The 23,005-nt window shown below is 37.2% G+C and overlaps 1 protein-coding gene across 9 annotated transcripts in view; it reads right to left on the minus strand.

Annotated features, from left to right (window-relative positions):
• SLC44A1 (solute carrier family 44 member 1) overlaps positions 1–23,005 on the minus strand; it is a 155,927-nt gene that overhangs the window by 54,272 nt on the left and 78,650 nt on the right. For 7 of the 9 annotated variants that reach the window (XR_004971194.1, XR_004971193.1, XM_036330147.1 and 4 more), the window contains 8 exons: positions 17,055–17,145; positions 10,646–10,699; positions 8,319–8,488; positions 6,353–6,442; positions 4,510–4,649; positions 2,466–2,652; positions 1,341–1,506; positions 430–586 (listed from right to left, as the gene is read on the minus strand). Coding sequence is in view for 7 of the 9 variants with exons in the window: in XM_036330147.1 (XP_036186040.1) it covers positions 430–586; positions 1,341–1,506; positions 2,466–2,652; positions 4,510–4,649; positions 6,353–6,442; positions 8,319–8,488; positions 10,646–10,699; positions 17,055–17,145 (1,055 nt within the window). In the remaining 2 variants the exon portion in view is untranslated. The remainder of the gene's footprint in view (positions 1–429; positions 587–1,340; positions 1,507–2,465; positions 2,653–4,509; positions 4,650–6,352; positions 6,443–8,318; positions 8,489–10,645; positions 10,700–17,054; positions 17,146–23,005) is intronic. The other 2 variants (XM_036330148.1, XM_036330142.1) reach the window with 1 other exon arrangement.

Here is a 23,005-nt window from a genome sequence, read left to right on the forward strand (position 1 = left end):
AGAATCAAAATCTGACATAGGTACTAGTGCTATGAGAGTGGAGAACTGAGAGAGAGACATTTGCGAGATGGGAGGAATCAGGGGAGGTTTCTCGGGAGAGGTGTTATTTGAGCTAAGCCATGTTGATATGCATATTATTTCCACTATCGAGGAGAGGGAAGAGGTTCTAAGGAGGAAGGTGGTGAGTTGACACAGAGGAAGGGACACTTGGAAACCAGTGCTAGGATGGATTTTGCTTGAGCATATGGAGTGCGGGGGTGGGGGGGGTGGGGTGGGGGGGTGGGGGGGGGGGGGAGGGAGGAAGGGCTGGGTTCCACTTTGTCAGGAATCTGAAGAAAACAATGGTAGCTTTGGACATGACATCATTGGGTGCAGGAGTGAGGTCTGGAATATGCCCATGGAAAGTCCAAAAATGTATTTTCCCCTTACCTTTCCTTTCAGCTGACTGTGAATGTACATAAGGATCATTCGTGGAATCTTGACTAATGTGATGATGAAAGATCCTTTGGCCACAGTACCAAGGTGATAACGGACAAGGCGATTCACTGATGCCAAAATAGGTGTAAATGGCAAATTCCTTTTATCCCTATTTTTAAAATGACCAAAAAGACAATTAAAACAGAGCCTAGGCCAGGAGGGAAACACAGGAATGTTTGGAGTGAAAAACTGGTTCATTTTTCTTACTGTAGCTTTACGACAAAAATGTCAAAGTAATATAGTACAACTAATATAAATGCTACACGTGTACCATATAAAATTAATGTGTCATTTCTTTACAGTAGTGTCATGGGGTTCTTAAGCTCTAATATTTTAAGTTAAATACAACTGTGCTTTGAAAGCTCTTGGTAGTAAATACTTATGACATTAATTGTACAATCAGAAAATGGAACTTAAAAAGATGTTCAACCTGAACCTGACACCTCATTACAACAGAAACAATAGGCCTACAACAGGTATTCAGCTCTGAAGTCAGGAAAGGGAGCCACACAATTGCTCTGATCCAAACAAATTAAAGAGGCTTGTTTTCCTTTGATGGACTTTCATATAAAGCCCAAGTACATAAGGCACTACCACAAGATTCATTTTTCTATTAAATATAATTTCTGTTATATCAGGGCCTGCAGTTCTGATTCATTTTTTAGAAAGTTTTAGAAAAGTGCAAAGAATAAAATAGCAACCTCTTGTTTTCTTACCTCCCAGAAAGATCAACTATCACATTTTGTCATGTTCACTTCCAATCACTTCTTAAAGAAATGACATTCTGACAAGCTTCAGTTCCATTCCCTTCAGGCACAATTGCTTAGCTGATCTTAAGTTGTTGGACACGTATGAATTCTCACCTGGTAAAATAGTATGTCACCACCGCTCCTGCCACAGTCATCTGCTGACAGGCCAGAATGAATTCACTGATCCAAATCAGGCCCACCACATGGTACCACCACATGTACTGCAGAGGCCCCGAGACCCTGAACTCCACAAAGCCTTGGTCGTTCTTCACAGCGCTGCCTGGGAAAAGCAAGGAAGGGAAGAAGAATCACATAACGTCGAAACCACAAATATGGCTATTTAATTTAAGAGACTGATTTACTTTCCAAGAACAGGTTCCTACACCCAAACCACAAACTTATAATCACAGTGCTATCTCATTAAGGGACAAAAATAATTATCAGTTGAAAAGTTGTGAAGCCAAATATTACCCAGTTAAGCATTTTGTTTTCCCCAAAGCCATGATATAGATATACAGCTTTTAAAATTTGTTCTGTTTGAATATAGTTCTTACCACATTATCAGTTACTTAGTTTAAGCATGAATTTGCAAATAGCTCTTAAATTTTTTTTCAGAGCTATTACTTGTCTAATAATGACAGACCTAAATTCTTAGCAAGGTACAGAAATTCATATCTATTCAATTGGTGAATGTGTGCTGAAAGGTCAGAGAAATTACATACAAGTGTACTAACCTTACACTGCTCCTCACAATGAATTCCATTTAGATGTAGCCTTTGATGTAAAGTATGGCTACAAGCAAATCTGAGAGTCTATGAACTGAATCATCGCTAGGAGCTTTAGCTAGGTTCTGATCATTTCCAAACTAGAAAATCCCAAGGAAGCAAGTTGAGCTTTAGCTCTAACTGAGTTTTAAGGCAATTCCACAGTGGCATTACATTCATTCTTTCATCTGAGAATGGATCCAAATGTCTGAGGGACTAGAGGAGTTTACTTCAAATCCATGACCATCTCAAAACCAGGATGCAATTACAGGCCTTACCTGTTGACATCCACTTTGCTAGGATGATAAGCTCATGATTAGAAAATGGGTTACTGAAGAATCATAGCCCCTGCTAGTTCCGATGGCTATCAGAACTTAGTCAATCAATGTCTGAAGACTTATATCTCTTTGATGTTTTAAATACGTTAATGCGAATCAGATTCATCCTTAAGAGAAAGAAGCAAATGTCTTCTTACCAGTAGTGCCAAGAAAAAGAAGTGTCATGATCCAGTACGCCCAAAACAGGACAAGGGCAAAGAAAGTCCAAAAGGGTTGGAAGACTAGCAGTGGCAAGTGAATGAAGACCTTGCCCGCCACGTGGAACAAGGCGATAGTGAGAGCAATGCGTTTGCGCATAAACAACATGATCAGGAACAAGATAACCTGTGTGGGGAGAATGGAGGGAAAAGGGTTAGTTACCATGTTAAACAGCAAAAACTGAAACTGGACAATGGTGGAAATTTTTACTGTAACACCTTCATTCTAAGTTCCATTCTCTGAATCCCAGGAATCCTTTATCGGTCTGTATCTCTCTTGCACCACTTATCATTTTCAATGGTATATTGAGAATGTCCTTTAAAGCTAAGTGGACTTCTCAATTTCTTATTAAATCCTAGAATTTGTCTCACTTTTCCTTTTGCCACTCATTACCAAAATGTGTGGTTTGTCAGGTAGGATGAAACACCTCCTTTATTTGAATAGATCTACGCTTGTCACTTTGAAAAATAGGGGAGCAGCCATGGCTGGTTTTGTTCAGTGGTTAGAGCGTCAGCCTGTGGACTGAAGGGTCGCAGGTTTGATTCCAGTCAAGGGCACTTTGGTTGAAGGCTCGATCCACAGTGCTTGTCGGGGTGTGTACAGGAGGCAACCAATAAAAGTGTCTCACTTTGATGTCTGTCTCTCTCTCCCCCTCCCTTCCATTCTCTTTAAAAAATCAATGAAAAAATATCCTTGAGTGAGGATTAACAACAACAACAACAAAACAACAAAAAAAGAAAAATAGAGGAGCAGACCACATGCTATGAGCACAGGAGCACTGGGGGTATCTGGGCCTTGTCTCCCACTTAAGGCAAAAGCTCCTTAAGAACACGGCCCATGCCAGATTCACACTTGGTTCACCAGCCTCTATCCTCCTGCCCTGGTACAGATAATTGAGCTTAAAGATGATTAACAAATATTTGTATAATAATAACAAACATATATTTTTCCACCAGTGGCTTTAATTTTTTGTTTCTAATGCTCAATATAAAGCTTGGGCCCAGCCAGGGTGTCTCAGCAGTTGAGCATCGACCCAGGAACCAAGAGGTCACCAGTTCGAATCCCAGTCAGGGCATATGCTTGGGTTGCGGGCTTGATCTCCAGTAGGGGGCATGCAGAAGGTAGACAATCAATGATGTTTCTCTCTATCTCTCTCCCTTCCTCTCTTCCTAAAAATCAATTTAAAAATATGTTTTTTTAAAAAGCTTAGGATTATACCTAGAAGTGGAGGGAAATGTCTTTTTTCTTTTTTTCAGAGAGGAGAAGGAGATGAACCAAAGAAATGCATATAGATGATTTAACCCCATGTTAATTAGTAATTTTACTGTACAGGTGCTAGGTAGCAAAGCTCACCTATATTTTTTGAAATAATGTTGTTAAAAGAAAAGTTTACAAGGAAAAATGGGAAATAATTAGTAAACAAATAAATGAAATGACGAGGTGACATTTCTTATCATACTTTTTAAAAAAATATATTTTATTGATTTTTACACAGAGGAAAGGAGAGGGATAGAGTTAGAAACATCGATGAGAGAGAAACATCTATCAGCTGCCTCCTGTACACCTCCTCCTGGGGATGTGCCCGCAACCAAGGTACATGCCCTTGACCGGAATCGAACTTGGGACCTTTCAGTCCACAGGCCGACGCTCTATCCACTGAGCCAAACCAGTTAGGGCTTATCATACTTTTTTATAGTAAAAAGAAAGTCTTTTTAAAAAAGTAACTACATTATCCTGTGACAATAAGAAATATGTTCTACTAGTAAATAATAATGTAAATATTCTAGTTGAAAATCCTCTCAAAAAGCAGGCTGTGCAGAGCAAAATGTTGTGTCAGTAGCACTCATCAATTAGGGAAGCCAGCTGTGGGACAGAGATTTTATCTAATGAAGATCAAGGTTAGGCATGCCATAGCTAGAGGTGAGTGTCTCCTCTGTAAACGATCTCCTGTAAATAAAAGCATAAACCTGAACGTATACTCACCGTGAACACTGTAGCTGAAATGGCATAGATGAGGAGGGCCCGAAGATTGTCTTCAGCTATCTGGAGCTGCTCAGGAATAATTGTTTCTTTGGGAGACTTTCTTTGTTTTGCATATAGCCACCATAGTACACCTGTGCCACCTGGAGAAAAAAAAACACACAATTGTTTTTGCAATAATTAGCACCTGAAAATGTGTTGACAAATCCTCAATTTTCTGGATCCTTCCTACGTATCCTCATGAGACTAGTGCAGCAGCAATCCACTTGGCTGGGAGGCGCATGGCTATAACTTTTTGCCAGTGTAAGGGGAGCTCTAATTATTCCACTACCACCTTCCATAGACACTCATAGACACTCACTAATCTTTCAGTACATCAAATACACTTCCTTCAACTGTACTGATTACTGACTTTGAAGCTGAGATAGAAAGATACCCCAAGAGGAGCTGGTTACAAAGAGAGCCTCAGCATCAGTTTAAGCTAGAGATCCTGGAGGAAGCAAGTAAGGGTCATAGAAATTAGCAACGAAGCCGAGAAAGACTAAGATCTTCTCTGCGTACATATCTGTCACCCTAGCACCGGGTGCCGACAGTCATGCAGCGGATGAAATATTTGTACAATGAATAAATGAAGATCCAAAGAGTAGTTCCCACCAAAGGTGAAAACAAAGGCAGAAAATCTTTGATAGTGGTGGGTGCTAGGGATGGGAACTTTTATCTCTATTGCTGGTTCAGAGATTCTGAGAACTGGACTGAAGACAGAGGCAAACCCTTCATTTAATCCATTCAGCAAATATTTTGAGTGTCTAACAGCATCTCCTGTTCTAGGGGTTGAGGATAGAGCAGTGAACAAAGCCAAGTCCCCACCCTCACCCCTCATGAAGCTTCATACATAGCAATGGGGAAACATAAAAATAGGGAGGAAAGTAAAAACATAGCATATAAAGTCTAAGAACAAAGTCATCTAGTAAGAGGGAAAGAAAGTGCTGGCACTGGGAAAGCACTGTAATTTTATATAAGATGGGTAAGCAAGGCCTCACCAGTGATGGATTTGAGCAAAAGAAAAACAGGAAGAGAAAAATCTATGAAACTAAGAAAAGAGTGTCCTAGGCAAGAGGTAAATTCTAAAAAAGAAGATATAGCATGTAAAAATTAAAAGTTTTATTTTCTTCTCTATATTTCTATTTTCTACCACAGAAGTAGTTAGATACTATGAGTAGTTATCACATTTATAAGTGGGAAGGGGAAATTAAAAAAAAAAGACAATAAACACAGAAGGCCCAGAAAGTTTCATTACAAACAGTAAACAAAATAGAATGTCAATAGACAGAAAAATGATAATGAAATTTTACACACACACACACACACACACACACACACACACACTCTCTTATTCTGCCAGAAACACTTTTCAAACAGAAGGAACTTCAACACCTTACAATGGCTGATTCAGGCCTTACAAAGTGCCAGATAAAAGAAAAGGATTCCTTTACTTGCTTGGCAGAAAACATTGCAAGAATCAAGTGAAAATTAAAGAGCCAGAAGCCAAACAGAGCTTCGATTGCTGTCTTTTCTCTTGGGTTCTTCCCCCAAGATTAAAAAAAAAGTTAGCTCCTTTAAAAAATAATCTCCATTTGCCAATGACCTCACCTTTTTATTTGATTTATTGATCTCAGCATGACCTAACTTCAATGTCATCCACTTATCAGTCTTTTTACAGTTTAAATTAATGCAAAGCAGAAAATTTTTTTTAAATACTCAAAGTAGTTCCAAACTGAGGCGGTGTCAGAAGCAAGCTTTAATTCTCAGTTCTAATTACTGAAAAACAAAGAAGTAAGCAGCTTACCAAGTGACCCCAGTATGACCAGAATTGTCACGATCCACACAAGTACTCTTGATATATACCTGATTATCACCATCAAAATCATGGATAGAACTGCAGGGAAGATAAACAGAAAACATGTAGAATATTATTTGGAAAACACTGGAAAATATAAAGATAAATTCTTTCAGTTGTTTTCTCCCACGGAAATAATTTGTTGCTATTGACAAGTTCCTGATCCCAATTTAGGTAACAAAGGAGACAGGTTGCTTTTGCACTGACTTTGGTACTTGTGCCACTTGAAACCAAAGGCACCTAAGGTGGCTGTACAAACACAGAAAAGGATACATGCAAATGCACATGGTGACTCAAAAACAGCACAGGACTGTTGTGGATTCACCACAGAAAGGCATCAGAGCTCACATGCAAACACACATGCCAACACACAAAGTGCGGAGAATGACATGTCATGTTGGGTGACCAGAAAAATTCTCACACGTAGAGAGAGAGAGAGAGCAGTTAAATTAGGTGCTACACTTCCTTGAGTAATTTATGCATTTTAGGACCAAGTTCTCTGATGGTTGGTCAATAAACTAGATGGTATTTTATCTTTTTTCTGGTTGTTTCTCCTCTGAAATTCCAAGAGATGGTCTGGCCCTATGGGACCATATCCTGAAGCCTACTGAAGCCAAAATTCCTCTGGCCTCAAAGTTTGAGTTATTTAGTCAACCCTTCTACCCATCCCCAGCTAAATTCCAACATGCTAAAATACTGAGTAAAAAATCTCAAAAAAGAAAATGGGGGGGATTTAGCCCATTTTATGGGGAAATTTGTTGTTGAAATCATAATTTGTTCACCTTTTAATTATCTAAAGGCCCACTTCACAAAACAAATGGACAAAGATCTTAAACCTCATAAGAGAACCACTCTAAGAAAAAGCTGGAATTCCAATGACTTAACATTATTATCAGTATTTTTAAGGTTTAATTTTTTTTTCCTTGGTAAAGTATTCAACTATTTCAGAAACCAAATAATTTTTATATAAAACCAGGCTAATAGTCAAGCTTTTATGGGCCATTCACAAAGCCAAAAAAATTAAGACCTGTGACTAGGTAACGTTATTAGGGTACTCACTTCTGCAATAAATGTACAGGAACCAAAAACAGATGGAAGCATTTCAAATATCATAGAAATAGCTTTTCATATGGACAGCCTTTTTTCAACTGAGTCAAGTACTACACCTAAGCAAAAAGAAAAGACTCTCTAATGACAAGACAGAAATACAGCTAGTCTTCCAGATGACTACCAGTATACTTGTTAACAGGCATAAATATCGTTTTACGTAAAAAATGAAATGGTCATTTGGTTCCTGCCAGTTTCCTTCTCCCTTATTAAAAAAGTCTATAAATTCTAATATGGCTACATATAGTTCTGCGATAATATAGGGTGTTTACATCTTGAAAATAACAGTTTTATTTGATTATATTATCTACTTATTGATGAGAAAACTCAATGGCTAACAAGTGGAGATTTTCTAATTTTCCCAGCAATAGAGTGATATTATGACCTGTTGCATGGGGGATGGGGAGGGTTAAATATCTGATTAATCAGAAATCTGTGTTCTTTGATGGAAATATATATAGAAAATATGTGGCCTCTTTTTATAAGTGAATAAACCAAAGATTAGATTCATAACTAAAAACAAAGGGGCATTGATTTGTTAAAAGAAGCCTCCTGCTATAATGTTAAAGGTTATTATAGACTTAGTAACCAAAGTTTGGAGAAAACACTAGTTTTCTCCAATGAGAGGAAAAGAACAGAAATGAGTTTCAGATATATATAACTATATATAATCTGAAACAGTTATTTTGGCTATGGGAAGTGAAACATTTTACAAGTATCCCCAGTTGTATTCATATTTTTGGTTAAAAGACAAAACAGTCTTCTGCTGCAGTACTATGCAATAGCTAATAATGAGAAAAACAATTACCTAGTGATAACAAGCAAAGTCCCAATATAATTTCTTTGCTGGCCATTACTCCACTAATCAGCCTGTGTAAGACACTATTGTCACTGACAAAGGTGATCAGGGCCTCTGCAAACTTGGCATAGCAGGAAATGTTCACAGGAGCACAGCGATGGAAGAATGGAATAGGTGCACTGGTGACACAAGAAAAAAAAATCAGAAAAAAAATTACTCCTACTTAATATAAATGCCACATCAAACACACAAATGAAAGGTGAATGTGACTGCAATACACTCCACCCTCCACACGTCATATGGGAGCTAAGAGCTGTGAGCTTAATGCTATGAAGATGACTGTCATGGGCAGTGATGCAACTCTTACCACAAACCTTATCAAAGAGGGTGGAGTGCATATTCCAACAGAAGACATTACCCTCCCCTTCTGAAAAGAAACACACACACATATACACACACATACACACAGATACAACCTCCAGAAGCAAACCCAAACACTTGAACTCCTCAGCCTACACATCTATCAGTCAAGGGGCAGATGACAAAACTTACAAATGTACTCTTCATTGAAGTGAAAATGAATTTTTGCCATAAGTTATTTAAAAATAAAAACACACCTGGGTTTTTGCTTGAAATGTGCCCCCGTTAATGGAATGGTCTCCTCTATCAGAACGACATACAAAAACCTTAGATTTAAAAAGATGTTTGGGCACAAGCTTAGGAATTCCTGTAAACTAAGTCATACTGAGGCATGTGCATGACTTAATCAGCAAAATCTGCAGCTATGTAAAACAATAACCATGAATACTGATGTATGGAAATAAGGATGATATAAGAGCACAAGGGGGAAATATAACAAAAAATATATATCTAATGTGATGATGGCATCTCTGTATAAAAGATATATACATGTGAATCAGGACAAAAAAATACAAGCAAATGAAAAATCTCTATTTGGTAGTATTATGGGATTTGGGGTTATTTGCTTTCTTTTTATATGTTTTTACTTTAATATTATTAGTGTCCAAAAATAAGGTAACCTGCTGCTTCAGGCTTGTATGGACTGCATTTTACTTGTGAAGGAACATAGCTATGTGTGCACCACAACATTAATCAGGTTTGTTATTAACATGGTTCTACTTTACCGTCTGAGAGGATGGTATACATCTAATCACTAAGAGATTTTAAACAAAGCTCTATGAACATGCCCTCAGCTGAGATTTCTCTGGATTCTAAGACAGCTCTATGTGTGTACCAATGCACGAATACACATATATGTGTGCATTAAGCTAGATTTTAGCCATTGCTAATGTAAATCCCACATCTTCAGAATTATTTGTAGGACTGTTAGTCACAGTTCTAATATACCATTTTGACTAGAATGATATAATTATGTTCTTATTCTTGGTTGGCACTGTATGTGGGTCAAATCAGTAGATAAGATTACATGGTTGAGCATCAGATTCTAAGGTTTCTAATCTCAGCAAAGCAACTTTGTATGACCACAAGCAAAGTACTATCCTAGTTTCCTTCCTCAAATGTTGATCAATAAGCACCACTGGGAGTGAGAATAAGCAACGTCTTCCATACTGGTAAACTTCATGGAACATAAGACAATATAACTTCAAAGATCTTTCCTTACCTTAGTTATGCTTCAGTAAAATGTAGCCCAAAATGATGTGACAATTTGACATGAATGTTTATTTGTAAAAATTTGCCTCTTGTGATCAATGGGTGTACCTGTGTATACCTCTAAAATGGTGTTAGTAAAATGGTTTTAGTGAAAGCTGATACCAAAGATTTGATATTTTGGCAGAAACTGCAGAAAGCCGAAGCATTCTGAGTAATGCCTGTATTAAGGGTATGCAAATCATAGTTTTTTTTTCACTAAAAGTTGTTTCACTAATGATATACAAAGATATTAAATTACAGAATACTTTTAAATGAGCTGGACTTAGACATATTATAAGAAAAAAGATAAAATAGGATTAACTACAAATTCCTAAGCCAATAGAGCAGTGGTTCTCAACCTTCCTGTGAAAAGGTCGTTCGACCGCCAAAGGGGTCGCGACCCACAGGTTGAGAACCGCTGCAATAGAGGCTGATTTAGGGGAAAGAAACCTTTAAACTGGTAACTTTGTTGGGACCTACAACTGTTTTTCATTTTTGTGTGTGTATGTGCGTGGTTGTTTTTTCCTAATGCTGTCTAGATACTGTTACTACCAGGTTAATGTCCGCATCTAAGGAAGTCTAACCCTATGTTTAACTAGGTGTGGTTCTCTAGCCTTCAAAACTAAAGTCCTCTCGGGTCCATGATTATATACATCTTAACTTGCCTTATTACCCCATCATCTCTGATGCAGCCTCTGTTTAACTCACTTGCCTCCAACCTTAAACATAAAATAGATCTATGTTAAGGGTACTACCGATGTCTTTTTCTCATACTTAATCCCGCCAATTTGTTGGCCCTGCTTTCCTGTTTCCCTTTTCCTGTCAGATAACCATAGTGAACTTGATCCCCTGGCCAGAGATGGCTATACCTACAGCTCCCTTATCCTAACAGGATGTTTTTTGTTGTTTTTTAAAAAATATTTTTATCGATTTCAGAGAGGAAGGGAGAGGGAGAAAGAGATAGAAACATCAATGATGAGAATCACTGATTGGCTGCCTCCTGCATGCCCCCTACTGGGGATTGAGCCCACAACCCAGGCACGTGCCCTGGACCGGAATCGAACTTGGGACCCCTTCAATCCGCAGGCTGACGCTCTATCTGCTGAGTCAAACTAGCTAGGGCCTAACAAGATGCTGATGTATTTTTATACTCAAAGAAACACACATCATTTCTAAAGAGAGTGAAGCCTGTGATAAAAGGAAGAAACCTGGACTTGGGTTCAAAAGCTCTGGGCGATTCTCCTAACATGACAGAGCTGCATATCACTCCGCCTCTCTTTCTCAGTTTTTCCATCTGTGAGGTGAAAAGGTAGGAATAAGTCCTCTGTCTTTTCTGATATGAATAGTAATAACAATAATATTATGCCTACCCAGAAATGAATGAATGATTCTAAGTTCACAGAAGCAGCAAGCTCAGTATTTTAGTATGTTTCTGCTTTTCAGACTTAGAATGAGAACAGATTATTTGAAAAGGGAAGGGTTCTTCTGTTAAAATTCAAATCCTTCATTTTTTTTAAAGAGGAAAGACTGAATAATACCTGCTCTGAACTTACCCTTTCTCATCATTTTTATAATGTATATAAACACATGGCAACTGAAGAGGGTACTCTTACACGTATCCCTCAAAGAAATGAAGCACAATAACAATAGCCCTTGGCCTTATCATTCAATCTATGTCAGTTAAGGAAAAAAATCCTGACAGCTCTAAATTTGAAGGTTATAAAATTAGCACAAGCTGATTAACTACATTTTTTTAGCTGACGGTCAAAATCTGCTCTCACTGGTACAGAGTAATAGAAATAGAAGGCAAAGGAGAAGATAATATCTGGACAGAGTAGTAAGAAATGAAGTTAAACACAGCTTTAAAGTAAAAAGCATTAGATCCCTTCATATGTCATTCTTTTTTTCACCTCTTCCCCCCAAATAATTCCACCATCCATGAGTGAATGCTTAAATTGTTTCCTTATTTTAAAATCTATATAATCGTGGCATTATGGTTTGTCTCATATTTTACTATTTAAATCCCATGTGATCTAATGAATTTAGGATTAGATGAGTTAGCTGATTTCATCTACCTCTCAGAAAATAATAATTGTGAGAACCTAGTATATGAGACCATTTCTGCTTTAGTGACTAACCTACATGACATATTCTGTGCTTCTTAATTAAGAGGACAAGCATAAAGAATTATATTTGCAGTAAGTTTTACTACTTTTCGAAGCCCACAGAACATTGAATCTTTAAGAAGTCAATGTTGTTCCATTAGGAACTGTTGCTGTTTCACATTATTGAAATATTAGTGAACAAGAACAAAATGAATTTATAATGAGTCTTTTAAAGACTTTTAAAAAAATGATCCACTCATAGGAAAATTGTATCTTACCTTGGCAAACATACTGTCCATTTGCCTTTAAGCCCAGACTATCACAATTAATGAGCTCCCTCAAAGTATGCCTAATATCTCTTCTCCATATGCCTTCAGAAGAGAAGACAGGTGTTGGCATCTCACACAATTATTTTATTAAACTTCAGGTTATAAAACAAAAAACCAAAAGCCATAACTTATAGAGGCAGACAATAGACCAGTGGTTACCAGAGGGGAAGGGGTGTGGAGGGAAGGTGAAATGAGTAAGGGGGGTCAGTTATACGGTGACAGATGGAAACTAGACTTTGGTGGTAAGCATGATATGATATATACACAGATGTCGAATTATAATGTTGCATATCTGAAACTTATATAATGTTATAAAGCCAATGTTACCTCAACTAAAATAACAACCTCAGGTTATAAATAAACAATTACACCTGATTCTAACTAAAAGGTTTATTTAAGAACGAAGAAAAACATAGAGGATTCTGGCAATATCTCCAAAGTACAGAAAAGGTAGGAAAAGAGTAAGTCAAGAATCTAATGGCAATATGCAATGGTTTTCATACATTTCATTTTATTTTTTTCTCTTCTCCCATTCCTGTAGACTCTCTTTAAAATACAAACAACCCCCCCCCCCGCCCAAAACAACAACAACGAACTGTAGGATAGACTTTATAAGATATTAGATTCAAATTCTGATTCCCAACAATTAGTTGTATGCCCTTGAATAACTCATTTAATCTCTCTTATATTCTATTTCCTCATCTACAAATTGGGACAATATTCTTATAGGCTTTTGTGAGGATTAAATGACATTATACATATGAGTAGCTTAATATGGTAGCTGGCATACAGGAGTTGATTTATAAATGTTAATTTACCTTGAATAAAAAAATTACCTTGAATCCTTCACTTTAAAAATAAATAGATAACATTTTTTTTCTTGGCTGCTAGTTTACCATCTCTATATTATGTTATTAACTCCCCATCATCCAGCATCCTTTCTGGTATCCAGAGGTACCTAAATCAATGTTTGATGAATAAACTGAATTTATGTAATCTGTTCCTACCATTTCGATTTTCTCTCTATCTATACCTCAACCTTTAAACATTGTAAGTGTACAGACTAGCTTGTCTCCTTATTGTTTAACATGTCACCAACAGAGAGTTATGAATTTGAGTAAAATATGATTGCCTTTCTAGGCATTTGTTTTTAAAAGTCAAAAGCACTTCAAAATAGCAACCATTTGGCAATTACATGGCACTAGTGTTTTATTGAAAATTAGTTTACAACTGCTTTTCTCTAAAACAGGCACTACCTTCTGCTGCAGAAGGTGCCTGGGTGCCTAGGAAGTTTTGGGGTAAAGGGGGGCGGATTCTAGAGCAGGGATGGGCAAACTTTTTTCTGCCAAGGGCATTTGGATATTTATAACATCATTCACAAAAAATTATCAACTTAAAATTAGCCTGCTATATTTGGTGAAACATTTAATTAACTCATCCCTAATGCCTTGGCAGGGCCAGACCAAATGATTTTGCAGGCCTTATATAGCCCATGGGCTGGACGTTCCCCACCCCTGTTCTAGAGGTTGAGAGAAATAATACTATCAAGCCAAATGCCAAGCACAATAATGGGTGTGTAACACATATTATTGTATTTAATTCTTATAATTCCATGGCAGAGGTATTAAATTCCCATTTCACATGAGGAAACTTTGTTTACAGAGAGATTAAGAGACTTGCTCAAGCTGACCAATAGAACGTGGTGACAGAGAATTCACTCCCCCCCACCCCACCCCCCCGCCAAAAAAAAAATCACTTCCAGGCCTATCTGGGCTCAAAGTGCAGCTCTTTCTGTCCCACTAGGGTGCTCCCAGGAGGACAAAAAAGAGATATGAAAGATGCCAGGAGCCATTTGCCTGCATCACAAGTTTGCCTAGAGCAATATATATATATATATACACTAGAGGCCCAGTGCATGACTACGTGCACGGGTGGGGGTCCCTCGGCCTGGCTGGCGATCTGGGCCAATTGGGGCAGTCTCCCGCCCAGATCAGGGCCCAGGGCCCATCAGGGCAAGCAGGCCTGGGGGAGGGGCCGCAGGAGGTTGGCCAGCGGCTTGCCCTGATCGGGGCCATAGCGGTGGGCCGGCATGGGGCGGCAGTGTGGGAGGTTGGCTGTGGGAATGCACTGACCACCAGGGCGCAGCTCCTGTGTTGAGCGCCTGCCCCCTGGTGGTCAGTGTGCATCATAGCGACTGGTCAACTGGTCGTTCAGTCCTTCGGTTGCTTAGGCTTTTATATATATAGATATATTCATCATGTACAAAAACAGTCCCTAATTTTTTTAAGGATAGAGTTTCTTGGGGACAGAGACTAGATCTTAGTCAACTTTTTAGATTTGGTATCTAATATTATTGTGAAACAAGGTAGCGTCCCAAGTGTTTTATTAAAACCAATTTATTCTGTTTTCTGATCCTTTCACCTTGCTTGCCAAATAATAGATAATAATATTTATAATTTACCTTCCTCCTATCAACTATTTTTTCTCCTCTGTTTTCTAATAGGCTGAGTTCAGACAAAAGTGGTAAGACGCTTAGATTATAAGGGTCTTTAAATAAAGGATAAACATATTATATAGTCAGTTTTCAGATGGTATAAGTCAGTGATGGCAAACCTATGACACGCGTGTCAGAGGTGACACGCAAACTAGTTTTTTTGGTTGATTTTTCTTTGTTAAATGGCATTTAAATATATAAAATAAATATCAAAAATATAAGTCTTTGTCTTACTATGCTTGCAAATATCAAAAAATTTCTATATGTGACACGGCACCAGAGTTAAGTTAGGGTTTTTCAAAATGCTGACACGCCGAGCTCAAAAGGTTTGCCATCACTGGTATAAGTTCATCATTGCATCTTGGATTACTGACACATTAGTGGATGACCTTGTTAGAAGCCAAGTCTGTCCATCTCTAAAATCTAAGCCCCTCTTACTACGAGGCTTTGTCTTTTGGGGCATGCCCTTAGGATGCTGTATGTGAGATGTGTATGTCTGTGCAGCCAAGATTAAAACACCTCAAATAACCAGAAATAGGCAGCCTCCAACATGGTAGAATCAGAGATCAGAGGCGGAGGAGAATTTGTGGTATGAGCTGCCCCCGACCCATACTGTATAGGAGCAGAGCCCTTTCTCAGATCAACGCTCTCTGGTCATGCTTTTAGAATACATTTATGGCTTAAAATAGTGACTCTACTCAAAGTATGCATTTAAAACAGGCTTTAACAGTTCAGTAAGATAAAGCTTTACTTACATTGATAAATTTTCTCCAGAGACTCTATTCAAAGGACCTCTACTTCTTTACTGTGATAGCCTCCCCAATATTCTCAATTTTCACAAATGGAGTCTCCTTACCTATTAGTCTAAGCCCATAATTTATAGATCCCTTTTATTTAATATCTTTTAAAATAGTCCCTTTATTTTAACGTCCAAAGGCTTAAAATTTTAACATCAATAGTAACTTGACAAGACTAAAAGCTGAAATCAATTTAATGGATATGTCCTTTGTCTACTTTTCAACAGAAAATTTCAAATTCAAGTTAATAACACACAAATTACACCTCTAAGCAATCCAAAGGAAAATAGACATGACTGTCAAAATTTTAAGCAATAGCTTGCTATAATATACTGAGATACAATAAAAGTGGTTCAATTCAGTATTCCCAGAGAAGTTGACTCATGTCAGACACGGTTAGTGATACATGCAAAGGTTCTTAAGATCAGACATGTTCCAAATCCTGTATGCCCAATTCTGAGGATATTTTCTACAGTGTTTGAAAATTTATCTTCTTTTTTAAAAAAAATTTTTTTTCATTAATTTCAGAGAAGAAAGGAAGGGAGAGAGAGATAGAAATATCAATAATGAGAGAAAGAATCACTGATTAGCTGCCTCCTGTATTTCCCCCACCAGGGATGAGCCCAGAACCTGGGCATGTGCCCTGACTGGGAATTGAACCCCGATCTCCAGGTTCATAGGTCAATGGTCAACCACTGAGCTATACCAGCCTGGCTATCTCCTTTCTTATAAATCTATTTACCAGTATAAATTTTAAAATTTGATTTACTTATAACTACCGTGAGATTATTTCTCATCCTTGTATCCATTATATGCAGTAGGTACTTAATAATAAATGTCTGTTGAATAAGACCTTGGATAAGATATGCAAACAGCCTATAGAAGAGAATGTACCTGAAGGATATAGCCTGAAATAAACTAAGGAGAAGAATCACTGCCATATATATTTTTTTAATTTGCAAAATAAATTGAAAAATAATCCTCATAAGTATTTGTAGGATCAATTTCAAAGAATCTTTGGACTGTGAGGCTTGGCTTCTAAGCTTACTGCAGATTTTATGATTCAGCAATTTTGTATACTTAAATATTAAGGCATTAAAAAAAGGGGAAACCCCCACAAGAAATGTAAAATACCTGATAATAAGAAAAGTTGTTTGCCTGTGTGTGTGTTTTTTTAAGATGTAAATTAAATGCTATTATTTCCACTACTACTCTTAAATTTTTGATGTAAAAGTACTGGACCTAGACAACTGGTATCATCAAGTGACCCTTTTCTCAGAATAACATACAGCTTACAATCTACCTATGAAAACAAAAGTCACAAGTTAACAAAATACGATAACATTTACCTCGCTGGAACTGGTAGTTTGGGGCAAAGAGAAGACGCTTTTGAAGATGTATATTCAGAAGGCTTTAGCTTGTAGTGACATAGTGCTGAGCCTGTTGAAAGAAAGTTAAATGTTAGCAAACAGAGTCTGAATAAGTTATCTTATTAAGGCACTTTAATTTTATTTTGTATGTGAATGTTAATTCAACATATATAACTTTCAAACATTATATAATCAAAAAGAATCTGATTTGGTCTATGGTATTGGTCCTCCATCATTTAAAACGTTTCTCCTGCAGTAACTTACATACAAATTTTAAGTGATAATATTAAGGGTGATAACAAGTACTAGAACTACCTTTATTGAGTGATTGCTGCCTGCCATATGTCAGGATATATGTATATATATATTTTCTTTTTAAAAAAATAATCAACTGCAATTTTAACTGACCAAACTGCATCCAAGAATGTCTCTAAACAAATGAACCAAAGAAACATGATTAAATTCTCCTGTCAAAGAAGCCAAGAGTTTTGGCCAGCCCTACTGCTTCTGAGGATTAGGCCAAGCAGCCCATTCCCAAGGTTGGTTCTGTCCCCCACCCAAGTTTCTCATCTCAAGAGGAGGGCTGGGAGTGGAGGTGGGAACGGGGAACCTGTCCCCTCCTCCCATATGCTGGGAACTCTTAGGAAGTTACCGGTGGGGTAAGCCTCTCCTCTCATCCCATAAATATTAATTGTATCTTTTACTATAACCCTATAAGGCAGGTATGTATTATTAAACCCACTTTATAGAGAAGGAAATAGAGGCTAAGAAATAAGGTAAATAACTTGCCCAAAATGATACAGCTACTAAGCAGTAGAGGTCTAGATCTCTTTGACCACAAAACCCACATTCAATTACATATGCTGCTTCTCTTTCCTATGCTTTCCATTACTATTTAAAATTATTGCACAGAGCACATGCACATTCAGATAATACATTACTTTTTTCTTATTTAAAAGGAAAGAAATGATAATTAAACTGAACAAATTGATTAAACTGGTAAACTGATAAAAGAATCCTCAATTTTCAGATAGTTTAAAACAACTTAAATTCAATCCTAGATTAGTTATGCAACCATCTCTTTCTCTGACTATATGGCTAATATATATCTACACAATATAGAAAATTCAGATGAATACAATCCACCAAATTGATAAATATTTTAATAACTTGATAACTTTGTAATATAGCAGCTAAAGTATTGTAAGGTTCATTGTACAATATATATTGTTAACTGAGGAGATTTAGACTATAGTCTAATTTTTCCGAGGACCTACAGCTTTATATCATGTAAATTTTTCTATTTCATTAGTTGACATTTTTACTAGATTACTAATTTGGTCAAATACTTTATTATTAAATACAAATAGGATTAGCTTTGCATTTATGTTATAGAAAAAATGGACTTTTATAATGTACCACCACAGGAAAAGTGTAAAATGTAATGTGAAGTGAAAATGGTGGATTTTAACACTGAAATAATTTCAGAAACATCATGTAAGGATGTGAGAAGAAACTAGAAGGAAATACAGAAAAAGATTTGTTGGGACAACACAACTGGAAGTGATTTTATTTCATTTATATCTTGTTCTATCAAACAATAAGATTTTAGAAAGCCACAAAACCTGCATTTACTTCAGTAAAACTGCCCCCAAACCAGCAACCAACTTGTTAAGTGTTTACATATGTGGGCTATAATAGCATACTTACATAAATACATGTACCATCTATTTTATGTAAAGATAATTGAAGAGGTACTTGAAAGTTACAGGGCACTGTTCTTCAAGTTTCTTCATCTTCTTAAGATAGTCTCAATAGGAAACTAAGTTTTTGGAATTATTTTTAAGCATTCTTTTCCATTGTCATGACTACTTAAGTTCGCAAAATATTAAAAACCCACCTCTTCTGAAATTAGTCTTTCCTGTATGAAGATAATGCCACTTGACTCCACTTACAGCAATGGCAAGCAAACATTTCAGATTAATCCCTAAAATAGCTGGGAGTCCTATTATAGAATTGCACATGAAAAAAAAATAGCAACTGTGCCAATAACTGCAGGGCACCTAATGTGATCAACTTCCTGATCTGAATTGTCAACTTACTTCTTTCAGAGTCCAAGATGGAATTGATTTGCACAGTATACAAGGCCCTTAACTAAAACACTTTGTGTCGGAGCGGTCAAACACTGCTCCACCTGAATTCTGGGAACATAATCTCCACCCCGACTCTCTCTCCATTTAAAAAATGAGGTCAGCAGGTGCAACAGAGTTCAGTTTTATAAATACTTTCCTAGGATAATGCTCAAGGAAAGGATAACAGCCTTATATCTGATGGTATTCTGGGACACAGGCCAGTACTAAATAGATCCTGTACTAAATAGATTAAAGGAGAAAGATCTTTACAATGTGCTGGTTGTAACAATCAGAAGAAACCTTATACTGCTTCCTGCTTGAAGGGCTGATGGACAGAGAAGCCTCAATGAAGAATATTAAGACAACCCAATAATGGCAAACATTTTACAGTTGCTGTTTTTCTTTCCATGCTTATTAGCTAATGCATTTGCAGTGAACATTTTTAAGGTAGTATCTATCTTTGTTAAAAATAATGGAAGTATAAGCAATATTAGCACAAGAGATTTGGTTATAAGCAGTAAGACAAAGTTTTATTTTCTAATGCAAAGAGTAGGGGAAAAACATAGTTGAGTAATGAAAAGTCTAAAACAAGAAACAAAAAGCTTATCTAAACCATACTAGAGGCAATCCATGCAACTCAGCCAATGTTATTCAAATGCCATCAAAATGAATGATCTTAGGAATCTAACGCTTGTATATACACATTTATCTCAGTAAACGGTTTCTATAGCTCCCAGAATGTTTAACTACCACAATTTTTCAAATGCCTTATAATATTCAATCATTTATTCTGTAGCTCAATTCACTTATAACTCCCCTAAGAGGTTATGTTTCCATCACCACACTCTAAACATTACAGATGGGGGGAAAAATTAATACTTCCAAGGCCTCATGAACAATCACTAGCAAATTTAGAAGTAGGATTCTTCTAGGCCATAATGCATCTTCTGTGTCATTTCTAATAATCATAATCAGACAAATATTCAATAAGCTCCTGGGCAAAAGATATATTGTTCCATAGATATCCCAAAACAACATATTTTTTAAAAATCCAAAACATTTCTATCACCCACTCTCCAAATCTGTTCTGCCTCCTTCCACATATTTTCAATCCTGGTTAATGACTCCATGAAATCCCCAAGATGAAATGTGGAAGTCATCCTTTCTCTTCTTTATCTCCTGTCCTCCCATGCCATTCAAGATATGCAAGATAGTGCCTAGCTGGAGTGGTTCAGTGGTTGAGCGTCAACCCATGATCCAGGATTGATTCCCAGTCAGGGCACATGCCCAGGTTGCAGGCTCGATCCCCAGAAGGGGGCGTGCAGGAGGCAGACGATTAATGATTTTCATCATTGATGTTTCTATCTCTCCCTCTCCCAAGAAGCACCCAGTAACCAGCTGGTGGTGTGATATCAAGCCAACCACTAAGTAGCACATACTAGGCACACAATAAATATTTGCTGAGTGAATGAATTTTTGACATATATGTGCAAGACTTCTATGTACTGTGGAGGATAAAGAGGAGTGTGACTATCTACTGTGATGCAATCTCCTTAAACATGAGGACTACACTTTGTTTTTGTCTCTTTGGCACATACTTAACAAGTACTAATTAATTTTTTGTAGAATGAGGAATTAGTTTAAATTGCATTATCAAATGTAAGAATTTTTCCCACTTTTTAAAAAACTGAATTTACTGGGGTGACTGGTTAATAAAGTTATATAGGTTTCAGGTGTGCAATTCTACAATACATCATCTATATATTGTAATGTGTGTTTATCACCCCAAGTCAAGTCTTCTTCCTCCTTCCTTCACCATTTTCCCCCCTATGCCCTTTTTACCTCCCTTTCCCTCTGGTAATCACCATGCTATTGTCTGTGTCTGATTTTTTTTTTTTTTTACTTAACCCTTTCACCTTTTTAATTTTCCCACTTTTCAACAATCAAGCTTCCCTTGCTGATCTCTGACTTGGAGTCAATCACATCAGTTAATAGGGTTGATTATTTCATTCATTATAACTGATATCAAGTCTAATTTTTTGATTTCAGTGTACCAAAAAAAAAAAGAATCCATACTAACTCTGTGGTTTAAGTTATATTGTCACTGATTAGTTAATGATAATCAAAAGTATTGTTAATATCCACAAATTTTATCTAAATGGATCAAATAATCTTTCAAGATTTTCAACTACAAAGTGATGATCCCTGAGAAAGCACCAAGCTGCACGGCTCTGCTCAAAATCTGAACGTGGCCCAAATGGCAGGTCTCCAAAGCTCTCAAGATGTATCCAAACTACAGTACATCGAAGAAGCACTCTTCAATGGGAGTGCTTTCTTACAAGCTATCAACGGGGCACAAACAAAGGGAAAAGAAAGTTTCTGCCAGTTTCCTACTAGGTTACAGAAAACAAAACATACATTATAAAACAGATAGGAATAATGCAAAAGGTGATAAGGAATTCCATGTAAAATATTAGCACCCTAACTTAACTACAGGTTATCCTCATCTCTAAACTGTTGTTTAGAATTCAGATTGCAAGTGGAAAGGATAAAATGACATGCAAAGCATCTGGCACAGTGCATGGTACAAAGCAGGTGCCAGTACGTGGTCTGCTCAGACACAACGCAGGGCTTATGTAGGATTTATCCACTCAGATTTAGATGCCCATGATAACAACGGGGCCCTGGAGTAAAGTGAAGGGTGGTCTACTGGCCAGAGGTGGTGGTCGGGCAAGAAGTAGCGAAGGGAGAGAGGAGGGGAGAACTGGCGGAACAGGCATTATCTTCCCTTCCCTTCGCCACCTGTCATGGTCTGGCTGGATTGAGAAGTTAGCAGTGGCGGGAGAAGGATTATTTCCACCTCCTACAATGTACACATTATTTGAGTTTTCAACAATAATGATAATAAAAAGGACAGAAACCTGTTCAATGGAAACTGGAGGGAACGAAAGTTGATGGAATTCATGCTCTGCTGAAAATGAGCTCTCCCCGGCCGGTTGCAGTTTCTCTGTAGGGAATAAGATTAGGAAAGAGGAAGAACAAGAGGGCTTAAAAGAAAAAAAATGGAACGAATAATCACTTGGAGAATATGTGTGAGAGAGATGAATGAGTGCATAAGATGAATTATTTAAGAGGTGAATAAAAAGAACTGATTTCACAGCAATTCTGGTTAGATTGAAGCTAAACAATTTACCTGCTGGTGGCAACTCACATGGATACAGAATTGAGCAAAGGCTATATAGTACGCTGAGAGAATGGGAAATCAGTAAGTGGCAATAGAGATGAAGAGGGAACTTCAGCTTCGTTCTTTCAGGAAACATTTATGAATAGCTACTATGTTAAGTCCTATATTATGGCTGGGATATTCCGAGATGAAGAGAGTAAGATCCAGCCCCCAGGAAACTCATGCACTACTGAAGAAAGATGATGAAACAAAGAAGTTTATTTCTCAGTCCTTGTGGTATTTGGCAACTTTCACTTTTTAAAACAACTTTTAAGTTATTTTAATCCCTAGCATCATATATTTGTGATATTTGTATCACATATAAACTATGCACCATAATAATAAAATGCACATTTGTACACTTACCACCCAATGCACATACAAGAATTTATACTTTTATATTCACCTAAATCCTTCTGCTTGCTTTCCAAACTCTGAAATATGAGAGCATATTACATGACCAATCTAATTTCCAGCTATTTCTTCCAAACTTTCTATTCTAGTCAGACATACTGGACAGAATGGTCCACAAACGTAAATGTCTAAGAAAACAGCTCCTCTTTTTATCTAAAAGA

The sequence above is a fragment of the Myotis myotis genome, unplaced genomic scaffold, assembly GCF_014108235.1.
Source record: "Myotis myotis isolate mMyoMyo1 unplaced genomic scaffold, mMyoMyo1.p scaffold_m19_p_12, whole genome shotgun sequence".
Taxonomy (NCBI): Eukaryota; Metazoa; Chordata; class Mammalia; order Chiroptera; family Vespertilionidae; genus Myotis; species Myotis myotis.